The following is a 14,185-nucleotide window of genomic DNA, read 5'->3' as shown; positions in this document are numbered from 1 at the left end:
ATTTCTAGAGTTGTAACAGCCCAAACTCACTATGATCCTTCAGCAGATACCTGACCATTGTTGAGTAAGATGTAAGGCCACTCACCTTACATACAATGCTGCTGTCCATATATTCCAGTATGGATTTGTTGTAAGTGCAGCAACGTGACTATTTTTTAACTCATCCTGGATGAGATCCACTGTAACCCTTGTGTTGCTTTGTCCAGGCTACTGACTTGTCTTCAGTTCCCTGTCTTGAGCATCTGCCATTGATGACAGAAGCATAAGGGGGAGATTTGTCAATGTCTATAAAAACTTGGTGAGAGGTAGTAAAGAAGATAGAGCTGTATTCTTCTCAGTGGTGCCCAGGGAAAGGACAAGGGGCAACGGGCACAAAACTAAACACACCAAATTCCATGTAAACACAAGAAAACACCCTTTTCACTGTAATGATGGTCAAACACTGGAACAGGTTGCCCAGAGAGGCTATGGAGTTTCTATCCCAGGAGATATTAAAACCTTTATTGGTCATGATCTTGGGCAGTCTGCTGTAGGTGAACTTACTCAGAGTAGGATATTGGACTATGGGATATCCACATGTGCCTTACGGCCTCAACCGTCCTGTGCTAAGTTTGGTATCTGGCAGATGTCCTTATTAAACTTCTCCTTGAATGTCAAGGGGGAACCTCAGGAAAGCATACAAGTTTGCCCCTTGAGCAGATGCTGAGGGTCAGTTCATCTTCATTGTGGCGCAGAAATGCAGGAATAGGGATGCAAGACAGGTTTTTGGGTTTGTGTTTCGGGGGTATGGTGGCTGATTTTTTTATTTTTTAAAGCAAGCAGGCGTAGTGTGTCTATGCAGTAATGAGCACATTGAGGTTTTTTTTGAGCTACTGAGCTTTCTAAGCTCTCATCTGTACATAACCTAAATAAAAGCTACTCAGACTGGTTATTGCTTAAAAGAGACACAAAGTCACAAAGTTGTATTAGACATTTGTGTGAATATTTGCATACATACCCCCATTTACATATATACCTCACATACACATAAACAGCCGAGAGGGTTTTAGCACTGCCAGGGAACCTTCGCGCTTTCCTCAGCGCAGCGCGCCATGTGCTGTAACACACACACTGGCATTTCGAGGGGTTATCTCATCACATAAATCACAGCACCGAGCTACCACTACAGTATGCAGCTTTCCATAAGGCAACGCAGAGCACTCACATCAGGATCCTAAGGATGAGTTTGGTGGTGAACTCCTCTCACCCACATGGGCATGGAAGAAGGTGGAGTGGCTTGTGGTGCTGGAGCCACAAACGGCTTGCAGGGCACTAGGTCTCTTGTGTGGCCGGAGCTCTCCAGTCTCTATGTCTCCTTTGGCTCTCCCCTACCCACTGATAGTGCTCTGACCAAGGGTCTCCACGCTCCCAGTCTTGCTCCTGGAACTCCTCACCAATTATCGCTATAAGTCTGTTTTTCTCCCCCTGCCCCATGACACAAAACGCAGTCAGAATAACAGGCTGGTCCGTGTCATGGCTTAGGCACTTGGGATGAGAAATTACTGCTGTCTAATCAAATCACATACATTCCTCAGTGGATTTTATGCTTTAGTTTTTGGTGGATCTTCCAATATGTACAAGGAAAGAAAGACTTTGGCAGACACCAGGCTGCATTCCTGTCACAGCACATTTCACTACAAGCATTACAAGCATTTCAGGGGGGAAGTAAGCAATCCCTAAATCCTGCACAGGCAGAAGAGTCAACAGATCGTATGGATGTGAACTGGGGGAGGGCTGGGGCTGTGTATGCTTAATGTGCACATGCATGCAGAATTAGAGATTACACACTCTGATTCCTCGTGTATCTTTCCTGAGACATTTTCCCTTGGGGAAGCACCCTGCTCCCTACCTTCCCCCAGTATGGGATTGCTCTCTGGGAGAAAAGGACAGAGAGGGTCCAGCTGGGAGGGGGATGCTGCTGTGTGGCTCCAAGGGGAGCTTCTACAATTGTTATTCACAAGTCCTGAAGCTTGGATGCATGCCCCTAGCCTACAGACAGCACTGATGCTGAAGGACCACATGGCTTGACCTGTGTGAATGCCTTTTGGTGCATCAGTTCTGATGGCATTTGGAATTGTCTCTTAAATATCCTTTTCAGAATTTGTGTGACTGCCCCAAAATTGGAGCTCTGGCAAAAGCACATTTCTGAACCTTTTGATCCCAGGAAATGGCTCAAAAACATGAACCCTGTAAGCCTCTAAAAGCCAATGGAAAACAATAAAAAAATGAAGACACTATTTATTTAAGAAATTCATGATTTTTGAGTCATTCTTGCTATTTCTCAAGTTGCTTTTATTCATGGTTTCTGAATACTTGTATGTAGCAAAGCTATGAGGATTGCTATTGCTGTTCTTGAACTGCTTTCTGGCCTTCGGTTGGAAAAAAAAAACCCAAAACTTAAGCATATAATGAATAAAAATTATACGGTTATTTGATGAGAGGCTAATTTTCTTCTCATCATACACAGGCCTATCAGCCTCTACCCTTTGAAAGGACCACTTTATGCTGCACAAGAAAATATTTCTTTAGGACGGGAAGTACAATGGAGCTGGAATTCATGATTTGTATTACAATTATCTTCTGTGAGCGCCAAGTACAACTTTTTTCCTGACAACACTGCCAATGGAGTCATAATCTATACCACAAGACTTTTCCAGAAGCATGTACATAGGAGTTCACTGAATAATCATTCCCTGAAAATAAATCAGGCAGCGGGAACAAGTGAATGAGCTGTGCGAGAAGAATGCATGTCAGACGGACAGACAGACCCACCTCATCACAGCAGGAAATGGTGGGAAGAAGACGGGTGGACAAACAACAGGAATAAAAATTTAGATGAACCTTTTGGCCTCACCAATCCTCCTTCACCGTTTTCACCCTTCTCCACCATCAATTAGTCAATGCCAGGAAAGATGTCTCTGAATATATTAAAATGCCTTTAGGAAATACCTGAAGGAAAGGTACCCTGAAGGTGGCGGATTGTCTCTAAGAAGTGCTGCTTGCTCTTGCCTGCTAGGTCTGTGCTCTCCTCTCTGTCTCCTGTGCTCTTGTCGATTTCGTTGGAAAAGCTCACCAGAGCCATGGAGTCTAACCCTTTGCTACCCCAGGCACCACATCACGAAACCTTTTCTTAAACCATTGTATTTATTAAAAGCAGCCGTGTCTCCTTTAGCTTCTGTTTTGGCAGGATAAACAAAGTCAACTCTTTCAGTCCCCTCTCATAAGTCAGAGGTGTCCCACTCATCTGGCCATTGCCCACAGAGTCATGGTCTGTAGTTGTCCGGGTCTCAGCCCAGCTCTCCTGCCTATTTCTGCTGGTACCTGGTTGTGCTGGTGATGCACGTCCATGTGGCATCCCCCCTGTGCATTGGGCATGCCTAACGCCCAAGGAGACCCACACCTGGGGTGTTATGATCCATATGGAAAGCTCAGAGTTGTGTGACATCCTTAGAGCATGCAAGGCTTGGTTTTCCCTGGGACAGGGCAGAGAGGGTGGGGAAGGAGGTGATGAATTACCACCAGTTGTCTCTACTCATGGAAAATGATTGACAGAGCATAAGGCTTATGGTACAATTCCTCCTCTTCCTGAATATACTGTGTTTCCTAATGCCTACTGTCCTCTGGCCAGTGAGAGAGAACTGAGAAGATAAAAGGAAAATTAATTTCAGGAGAGACTAAAAGCAGTGTGTTCAACTCCTGTGGCACTTTAAGATTCTTCTTTAAGCTTAGGCTAGCCTTAGAGCCATTTTGTTTAATCAAACTTACACTTTTCATTTCTAAAATAATTTTTCTAGCTTTTGTATTTCTAAAGAAAAGAACTGGAGATGTAGACACTGTAGTTCTCAAAGCTAGAAATCACAAAGCAAGTAAAAGCAACAATGTGGATAAAAATCTAAAAGAACCTTAGTTTTAGCGTAAAGTAGAGATTGTATTTTTAGACTCAGCTGCTCCTTAAAGCTTAGGGGTTTACTCACACTGAGTAAAACTCAAACCATCAGGGTTTTAATGGGAATAGGTCAAACAGATTTTCACTTTTTGATCAGTGTTTTGTTCAGTCTTACAACTGACTATCATTGCTACAGAAAGACTTGTAGTGGAAAAACATCCAAATAATCAAAATATAATCCAAACTACCTCCAAAGAAAAAGAGGCCCTGATTCAGGAAAGCACCTGCATTTGCTTCGCACCACCCCAGACCTCACTCAGCCTCGTGCCTCTGCAGCCAACAGAGAGGAGACAATGGTGTGGCGTGCCTGGGTTTCAGTCAAGGGTGGGCAATAATAAATCCTGCAGCCTCTAAAGCACATATTAATAAATACGTTTTGGGTGTTACGCTGAAGATTAGAAGAGAAGAAACAAAGGTGGAAACAAAGTCAAGACTCACAGTCCTTTTAATGAGTGACAGGAGACAGCAGAGGATGGAGAGGATGCAATGACAATTCTCTCTCCTATTCACTGGCTCCAGGAGGTGCCCACAGTGCCTCTTGTCTCCTGCTAGTGGCAATGGACCTAGTTGAAGAACAAGGGCTCGGGGGTGGTATCAAGGTCTTGCAATTAATTTCTGTGCTAAAGAACCAGAAAACTTTCTTTGAGAGTCCATAAATCCTGTTTTCGTACAAGCTGAGACTTACAGAAGCAGCTCCCTGAGAAGCAGGATGGCATTTAATAGTTTCTTCCCTGCAGATTATCCAGTGTCAAATAGGAACTGAATTTACCTCTTGTAGAAATGTAGTATCTTGAAACCTCTGCCTGTTTCTCCAATTCGGCTGAAATCAGCCAATGCCTTCCACAGCGTTGGGTGTGGGGGATAGACTGAGTGAGACAGCATGATCCCATACGTCTTGCATTCCTCGGACGACAGCCAAGGGGGAGAGGCAGCTCAGAGAGCTGGTAGGGGTGTATAACCAGATTAGATAACTGACTTCCCGCTGCTGAGAGAGGGAGAGACAGCCCTGCTTTCAGCACTCCTGCTCCATTACAAATAAGTGATGTCATGACTTTAAAAAAATATATCACCTACTATCCTGCTCTGCTTCCCCCAAAGATTGCTGAAATGGCTTGCTAAGAAAGAATTAAGATGCAATAGAGATAGAGATTAAAGAGGAAGAGAAAAGTTAACAAGGCAAACTCTTCCTTCAGTTTAAAGAAACTACAGAGCATCTGGAAGAATGGCAAAAAAATTAGCATGGTCAGACAAAATAGGGCAGTTTGTTTTTCCCCATGTGGTTTTTCAAGAGTATTTATCATTTGGATATTTCCTTTTACTGCCTTCTGCTATTCAAACTTTTTTGTTACTTAGCTTTACAGATCAAAAGGGGTTTTTTTCCCGTAAAATGTAAAAAAACCTCCTAAGCTAAACTATATTTCTGGCTGAGTCAATAATGTGTGGTTATTTGAAGCAGGATCAATTGGAAAACTGAAAAACTAAATGAAGTTACGGAGCAGACCAGGTGGTTCAAGAGGTGCCCGAGAGTCAAACCTTGATCTGATGCAGAGTTTATTCAAACCAAATGGCCAGGCCAGAGCTTGTGCACCATGGCACAGTCTGTGTGCTGTTCATGGAATAGTTATAGTAGTGAAGACGGGTGAGCTGGGAACTCAAAGAGATGTGTGGTGTGAACCAGGCTGGTATTCAGTTATTCTCTGCCTTTTTTTTTTTTTTTTCATAAGGAAACTGTGTAAGAACATTCATTTTTCAAGTCAAGAGGGTCTGCAGTCAGCCTCAGGAGACCTGTTCCACAACAGTTTCAGCTCCTGGATTGTGCTTGAGGGAGAGGATGAAGAAGCAACAAAGGCTTCAGATAACCAGGGTAGGAGTAATGAATGGAAATTAAACATCAAGAAATTCTGAGCAAGGATGGATGGGCAAAAAAAGAAGGGGACAAAAAGCCAGAGTTTGAAGAAAGAACTGCCCCTCTCTTGGCCTCAGCGATATGCAGAGGGGCCTGAGGTCAGACTCGAGGACTGCCCGTGACAATGCAGCTTCTGTGTTTCCCTTGATAGACAGTGGATCCAGCTGGGGAAGCGATCATCCCTTCTGCTTCCGAGGTCTGGGGAAGTTGTGAGCAGATCCCTGTCCCACTACATGGCAGCTTGGTTGCCTGATTTGAGGGGCAGGGAGGGGGTGAGGGGAAGCAGCCGGGGCCTGTGTCCTTTGTTCCTCAACTCTCCTACCCACCATGCGCTTCTTTCCCTTGGGCAATGCTGCAGTCACTATGCTGAGTATTTAAAGGTGGCTGCAAGGGCCCTGGCAATGGTCCTCACCAGCAGAGTCACACCAGCCTTTTATGGTCTTTGCTTAGAGCAATTTGGTGCCTTGTCTCAAACATGGACATTCAGCCTATGTGAAGGATTTCTAGAGACAGACTGGGAAGGTCTCCCTGAAAGAGTCCTTGGGGAAATGCGATAAGCTACCTAGTGACAATGACGAGGGTCATTACTGGGCTTAACGCATCAGGGATCGAGAGTCCGTTTCTGCCCTTCTCCACTCACCAATCATTTGAGGATAGTCCCTTTATAAGGACCTCAAGTGCAATAACCTTTGAGGAGAAGGACTATGAGGGGAAATGCAAAGGCTGGAGGTTTAGGAAAGTATTAACAGGTCATTTTGAAGAGTACCAGGTCTAGCTTTGAAGATGACCCTGCTTTGAGCAGCAGAGTGGGTTGGATCAGAGTTTTGAAGAGCAAATCTGAATTATTATTTGATTCCATGCTTCTATGTGAGAGGTGTGAAGTTTTTTTTTCTTTTTTCTATTCTCTTTTAGGACGTTTACTGAGGCAGCCATCAAAATAAAGACTTTGAAAAGGAAATGCAAGTGAGAATTGTTCTTGTTAATATCAGCCAGTACTAACAAATATGATACCAATAAAAAGAGGAAAATGATGCACTCATAGTATCACAGTTGCAAAAAAATTACTTGCCAATTTTCCTGTCTCATACACCAAAAGATATAGTCTTAAATCAGGGTAAGTCAGAAGACAGCTCACATGTGGAACATAACATCATCAACATGTACTGTGGAATACTGGCTTTGCACCTTTTCAGGCATATATACAGAGCTGTGAGGTAGTCTTCCAACAGAAGAAATTACAATCCTATCACCAGAACAGGAAATTTCATTTTAAGGTGAAATAGCGACTTATTCTGGAAAGGTAGAGAGGACAAAGGGATGGCCCAATAAGATATTTTCACTTATAGCTTCCATAATTCTATAAAATAGACATATATTAAAACTCCTCATTAGTTCCTTTCTTCAAGAGAAGAAACATCCACAGACTATCTGTCTTTAAGACTTCAGCCCTGTCCACACACATTTCTTAGAGCCAAATTCAGTTGTCACTGACCTGTTCCACTCGGATATCAAATTCTCCATTCACCTTCTTCCCCTGGAAATATTTGGCCCTGTAGAAGAAACAAGAGAGACAGATATGGTTAAAGAAGATTTTTGGCTTTCATTACATATTGTTTTGCTTCTGCATTTCCCTTTCTGCTGAAGAATTTCTATCCGGGTCACAGAATGTTTTCCTAATTTCTATTTTCTTTCAGCTTTCTATTCTCCAGAAGAAACCTGCCAAGCCAGATGAAAACCACATTGGAAAGTTCCTTCAAGGCTTGTGACTTTTTCATTTTATTTTCAAACTGAAAACCAAATGCTCTCCTAATCTTTTCCAGAGCAACAACTCTAATCAATGATTCCTTGCTGTATCTTATTTCAGACTCAGTCTTTATGCTCTAAAAGGAGGAGAGCAACATATGGCACAGCATTGGAAACTACTGATGTTGAGCAAGGATCTTTACCATCACAGATGAAGCACTAGTGAAGCTTGTTCTCTTGCTCTCTCACTACAGATCTACATTTTGATTGTTTGTCTTTCTGCTACTGATTTAGAGAAACAGTATCTGCATCTATAGTGTCACTAATGAAAGATCTCTTCTCCTGAACTGAGAAACTGTGTTTGCTTTGAACAGTGTCACAAGAAGGACATATACCTTCTACCACCTCTGCTCCTACACTATGCAGATAACAAAGCACTTACAGAAGGATTGGCTGTTCATAAGAGGGGAAGGCTGACATTAGTGTTGGAGAAGAAAACATAGGAAAAAAGCGCAGGGAGTTTTAGCTTTTTTATTTGCATTTGCGTATAATGTCCCTTATATTGATTAGTCAGCAGAGGAATTGCCAATGAAATATCCTCAGTGAATATTTCTCCCCAGTTCTTCCCCTCACCAAACAAGCTTGACAGAAGAAAACATGAATTTATTTTCTCAGACCTTCCCCCTAAAACTTCAGGAGGACCATGTAGGTTCCAAAAAGCTCTTCTATTTAGAAAGCATTGAAAACACAGTTAAGCCCTGCAAGAGCTGTTTCCAGAGACAAAGTAACTCTCTGCATTCTGTTTCCAATTGGCAAAGACAGGATAGAATAAAGAAGTAAAGGAAAATGAGGGGAAGCCGGCTTTGCTCCCTATTTTATGGCATTAGCAAAAAAAGAAGCTGGCTCACATTTTTACTATGTGTCTATTTGTTCCAAGAAAAAAGGAGAGGCAGTAGGAAGGCAATTTTCCCTGTGGCTGAAACACACTAGTTTTCAGCTGAATGCTCCCCTCCCCCAGCAATGTGAAATGTAAATAAAAAAGTTGTTTTGTTTTGTCATTCTGGCTCCAAACCAAGTCAAAAGTTTACATTTTATTAGAAAAAGACATCAAAAATGTCAAAAGTTTTCCGCTTCATTCTAATGAGGGTCTCTGAAGGCTGTATCACGCTTCCCTTCCCAGACAGCCCATCCATCAGCATGGTGCTAGTAAGACTTCTGCATAGATGTCAGTGAGGGGCAGCATAGCAGCCAGGTGTGACCAAGACTAAGTGGCTCGAACAACCCCTGCCCAGTATAAAAAGAAGAGCTCTGGCCATTTTTCCTCCCTTTTTTGAATTTATGAGCGTTGCATGAGAAGAAGTAACTCAGCAGACAAGCTGAGACATCACGCCTCTAACGATAAACAGGAACACTAAATGCACTTAATAATTCCATCACATTTCTAGAGGCATGGCTCTAGAGGGTCTGGCAACATTCCTTGCTCCAAAACATTGGGGATATTGCTGGAACTAGTAACTTCTCAAAAACTGGAATGAGCTTTAAGTGGGCCCACAGGAACTGGTCTGAAATTTGAGGCGCACTATTCACTGGTACAAGCTTGTTTTTATTCCCAGCACGCTCATAATATATACTCCTTACCCACATTTATGAAACACACTTCCTCCCTCTATGGCCTCTCCACTTTGCCGACCAGCTGGTTGCAAACTCCTTGGTGCTGCTTTGCTTCAGCTTGTAATGAAGTGTGATTAACCACGATCTTCAACCCAGTACAGATGGAGTAAAGAGGCTTCCACTGCCTAGTCCAGGAAATTAGCCTTCACATGGTTAAAAAAATCCTCTCTCCTATCTCTACAGCGCTGGCTCTGCTCACGGATAGTCATGCAGAGGGCACATCCAGTGTGAGGAATTGTTGGAGTAGAGCAAGGGACCTCCACTTGGACACCACATGGCCTCTCCTTCTTATTTCTCTTTCCAAACAGGTTGTCTCACCCCATGTCTCAGATAACTTTCTTTTAACAGCACAATACATCACTTTGTTTCAAGGACAGCCCTCCCAGGAGAGTTAACCTGCTCTGAGTGTCTCTGAAGACTACAGGTGCTAAGCAATTTGCAGCCAAATATTTTGGTCAGCCCATGATTTTGACACAGCCCAAGGTAAGAATGAAACACTTCTTTCTGACACATTGCTGAAACGGATGGAGTGATGTTTTCAATGTGCACCTGGGGTTTTGGAGCCCCTGGGCAGCAGAGACTATCATGTTGAAATGAAAAATAGCTTTAGCCTCACCCTGGAGCTCCTGAAATTTCAAGTAAGCCGGAATCATTGCTGATGTTGCAGAAACATCATGATGCCTTTGTTGCAAGAGGGAGAGTCTTTTGGTCAGTGTTGTGCAATGTATGAAATGGGTTCTCATCCCTGCAGTGGATGTGGGATGGAGGAAAGGAAGACCATGCCACTCTGGTGGAGATGCAGGAGAAAAAGAGGGATGTTTCCAGCAAGTGAGACTGCAAGACATCTGTGGACGCTCTCTGCCTCAAAACCACCTCAGCAAGGCTCTTCCGGATTTCTGCCTAGGAAGTGACATGCTGCAGGGTTATCTAGACAGCCTGCAGTGCAGCAGTGGAGTGGCATCCAGAAGACCAGTAAAAAGCCTTTCTGGGGAGCCTCAGAAGTGTTCCCGTTCACCTCCAGCACAGCCAACTGCCAGCGATCAGAGGAACAGCTCGTTGCCCCAGGAGGGGGGCTATCTGGTATCCCCAGGCCCGGGACACTGGGCAGAGCACTGGCCATGCAAACCCCCCCGCTCTCCTAGGCAGCCTGCAGCACTGCCCACTGCCTGGCTGGCTGCCTCTTTATGTTAAAGCATGTCAGATGTTCAACCCGCCAGAAGGCAGCGTTATAATTTGGCTAGGCAGGGTGCAGATGGGGTGGTGTGGTTGCCGTGATCTCAGTAAATCAGCATGTAAACATGTTTTGACTGAAGAAAACTGCAGGACCATGCTCAAGAGTGGTTCCGGGGTGGGATTTACAGTGCTAAGCAATGCATTTAAATGTGGCCACATTGGCTGGAAGGGAAGAAGCACCATAATAAACAGCCAAAGTTCTGCTCTGGCTTTCAGGGAGAAAGCTTGCCCTGAACCCCTCTCTTTTTGTGGTGAAGCAGCCACATGCTCTGGCAAAGGACATATTTTCTGGGTGCAAGGGCATCAGACAAATGCAACTTCTGCTTTCTGCCTCAGCCCTGACATGATTACAGGGCCATGAGAAACCTGATGCCTCTTCTTATGAAGTAATTTGGAAAGAATAAAAGCTTATTTTTCCGGAGCTACCATGAAACAGTCCCAGTCTGCCTCAGCAACCATGGCTGGAGGAAGCACATACACCATTTTCTGTCAGACACAGAGTGCATCCTTAATAGCAGCAGGAAAAATAAATGATCAATTCACCTCCAACTACCTACGTAAGGCTAATTCACAGAAAGTCCATGTGTAATGTTAGTGCCCTTGGGTGTTTACAAAGCATCTGTCTGAGCAAGGGATGCCAGCACCGATCCAAGACTGCAAACACACCTGTAAGACACCTGAATACCAGAGTTTATCTGTCTGGTGTCACCAACAGCTGGAACAGCTTGTACCGTGCCTACGCTGTAGGGCTGCCCAAATCGGCGTGCTCCTCTACACCTCCATACGAATGTCCGTAGTCTGAAAATGCAAGGATTCAGTCCTCATGGGGCATGAAGTCACTCCTCAAAGCCTTGCATGTTACCAGGCCCAGGGGAGGTGGAACATGGCCAGTGGGCTACAGGTATGGGAGCTGGGGCCAGCCTGCACCACTGTGCTGCTCCTGCGTCACGGGGGAACATGGCACAAGAGAAGCAACTCCCACGTGTGGAGTAGGGGCTTCCAGGATCAACAGCAAAGGGCCAAAACTCACAACCTATTTCTGTCAGGAGAGCACAGATCATCTTTAGATTTAGATTAGATATAAGGAAGAAATTTTTCACTCAGAGGGTGGTGAGGTACTGGAACAGGTTGCCCAGAGAAGTTGTAGATGCCCCATCCCTGGAAGTGTTCAAGGCCAGGTTGGATGAGGCTTTGGGCAACCTGGTGTAGTGGAGGGTTTCCCTGCTCGTGGCAGAGGGGTTAGAACTAGATGATCTTTGAGGTCCCTTCCAACCCTAACTGTTCTACGATTCTATGATTCTATCTTGCAATTGCCTTCTGTACAATAAATAGTCAGTTACATCTGCCTTGTCCTCTTTCTGCTTTCAAACAAAAGTGGGTGCAATGAGTGACCAACTCATCAGCTGACACACATACTCAAGCACAGGAATCCAGGAGAAGCTATTTCTGCAGTTTGTACTGTCTCTCCTGGAGTGATTTCTTCTCTCTTCCCTCCGCTTTTTTTCTCCCGGTGCAAAGAAGAATATCCAAGCTCCTTCTGAGGAGTGCCTCAGTATGTTCCTCTGGATCTGCGGGAACAGAAACATCAGGGATGCAGCAGGGGACTGCATGACTTCTCCAGGCTGGAAAATGCTCTGCAATGGTGAGGAACAGGAAAAGACGCTCAGGTATCAACCTTCAGCTGGAGAAAGTGCCCAAGGATCTCTTCCCCAGGTACAGTGCCACGAGACAGCAGCCCACGGAGGAAAACGTGCAGAACATCAGCTTCAGCATCAGGAGGGGAGTAGCTAGGAGGGACAAGAGATCTGAAGTGATCATGATGGACTGGAGGAGTGCAGCGATTTAAAGCTCAAAGCTGTCCCTGCAGGTCCGTTAGCTGGGTGAAGCAGCGGTTATGACACATTATCCACCTTTGAACACAGCCTGGTATTTTGCGTCAAATTCATGGGACTTCTTCAGAGTATCCTGTAAAATGGCTCCTGTATGAAGCAGTTTTCTGCGATACGACAGCTCAAATCTTCCAGTGAGAGACCTCAGTGGAGCTGACGCAGCAAATGTCAGTGCAATTGGTGGTAGTATGTATTGGAATGACTGGGAAGCCATCCTTCAGATGAACAAATAAGCTTGAATCCAAATTGCCGGTGATGTGAATGAACCTAGGCACTTTTTGTGGCATCACTGTTCAATAGAGGCCTTGAGCTACGAACTCGGGAGCAGGCTTGTACCTTCACCCCAGAAATAGGCTCAATATCACTAAGACCATGCCAAAAAGGGACACTGGGATATTGTAATTGCAAATTCCTCCAAATCCTCTGACTGAGCTTGTGACTCTGGAGCAAGACACAACAAGCAAAGCAAGCCAAGCCACACTTTGGATGGAGACCACTTCTCATCAGAGCAGGAAGCAGCCTTTCCCACCCTGCGGAGGGGCCAGAGCAAAACACATCAGGGAGAGGGGAAAGGTGTGGGACTTGGGGAGAGGTAGGCAAGGGAATACGTGGAAAAAAGAGGGAGAGAAACGGTGCAGAAGAGATCTGGGTAAACCAATCAAAAGGGATTCATGGGTAAATTCTGGAATTATCCAAACGATTTCCCTGGAATCACATTACACATTTCTCTAAAGCCCTTTGGGAAAATAAGGCACATAATTTCTTTCTGGATCAGCCTGGAAAAGGCAAGGCTGAAGTCCCCCAGATTGGGTGTGGGGGGACCTCGGGAGTGGGTTAGCCACTGTATGAAATCTCCGTGTCAAAGGGCCTGGGGGCCCAAGTGATGCACAAGGCACTCACTGTATGTCCGCATTGTCTCCTTCATAAAAGGGGCTGGGACTGGGAAAAAGGAAACAGTTTCCAGGATACTGGCCAGCAGCCGCTGGAATGCCCCGACCCCCCCAGCACTACATGCTGTAAAGGCAGTAGGGAGGGGAGAGGGGAGGAGACATGCATTTGTGCCCTTTTTTCTTCAGGGGTGAAAACAAGGAAGGTTTTCCTTTTAGGGGCCAGCCCTCAATCCCTTTGCTGCTTCTCCTCGGTTTAGCAATTCCCAGCTGCAAATAGTAAGGACTTTTGAGATGGTCAAGTCCTGACTGCATAGGGAAGAGAAAAATCACCCCAAAAATGCTGAGGTCTGCAACCTGATGGAGCTTTTGTCCACATCTGCTTTGGCCCAGAGACCTTTATGCGCTGTTTGGCTGTGGGATGGACTGGTTGGTAGTTAGTATTTATTCTATAAGAGTACCTTGGGCCAGGCCTGAGGGGTGTCAGGATGCTAAAGGTGGTGGATAAGCATGATGGATGTGTGCTTTGACACCTCAGAAAACAAGGTCTGAACTACAGGTTATATGGACCAGAGGCAAGTGCAGAAAGAAGGTAAAGGTACCCACACTGTACAGACAGACAGGGAGGGACCAAGAGGTAAATCTAAGTTTTGGGTTGGGCCAAAAGATAGCCCTGAATACACTGATACTTTGCCAGGAGCTCCACAAAAGTTTCACCTCCGTCCCCGGGGTGCAGTGTTGCTGTGCTCAGCCCTGTGCCTTCCCAGGTGAGATCATCCTGCTCTCGATGCTGTCACTGCCCATCTCACTGGAGCCACGGAATTGAGAGTCAGCTCAGCAGTGCTGCAGGTAGGTCCTCGGTGTCCCAGGT

At 45.1% G+C, this 14,185-nt stretch overlaps 1 protein-coding gene across 2 annotated transcripts in view; it reads right to left on the bottom strand.

Annotated features, from left to right (window-relative positions):
* SYN3 (synapsin III) overlaps positions 1-14,185 on the bottom strand; it is a 181,497-nt gene that overhangs the window by 160,319 nt on the left and 6,993 nt on the right. For both annotated transcript variants that reach the window (XM_086610261.1, XM_086610260.1), the window contains exon 2: positions 7,384-7,441. In XM_086610261.1, the coding sequence (XP_086466387.1) occupies positions 7,384-7,441 (58 nt within the window). The remainder of the gene's footprint in view (positions 1-7,383; positions 7,442-14,185) is intronic.

The sequence above is a fragment of the Tauraco erythrolophus genome, chromosome 4 (assembly GCF_009769465.1).
Source record: "Tauraco erythrolophus isolate bTauEry1 chromosome 4, bTauEry1.pri, whole genome shotgun sequence".
In the NCBI taxonomy this organism is placed as follows: Eukaryota; Metazoa; Chordata; class Aves; order Musophagiformes; family Musophagidae; genus Tauraco; species Tauraco erythrolophus.
This window is presented reverse-complemented; position numbering and strand designations above follow the sequence as displayed.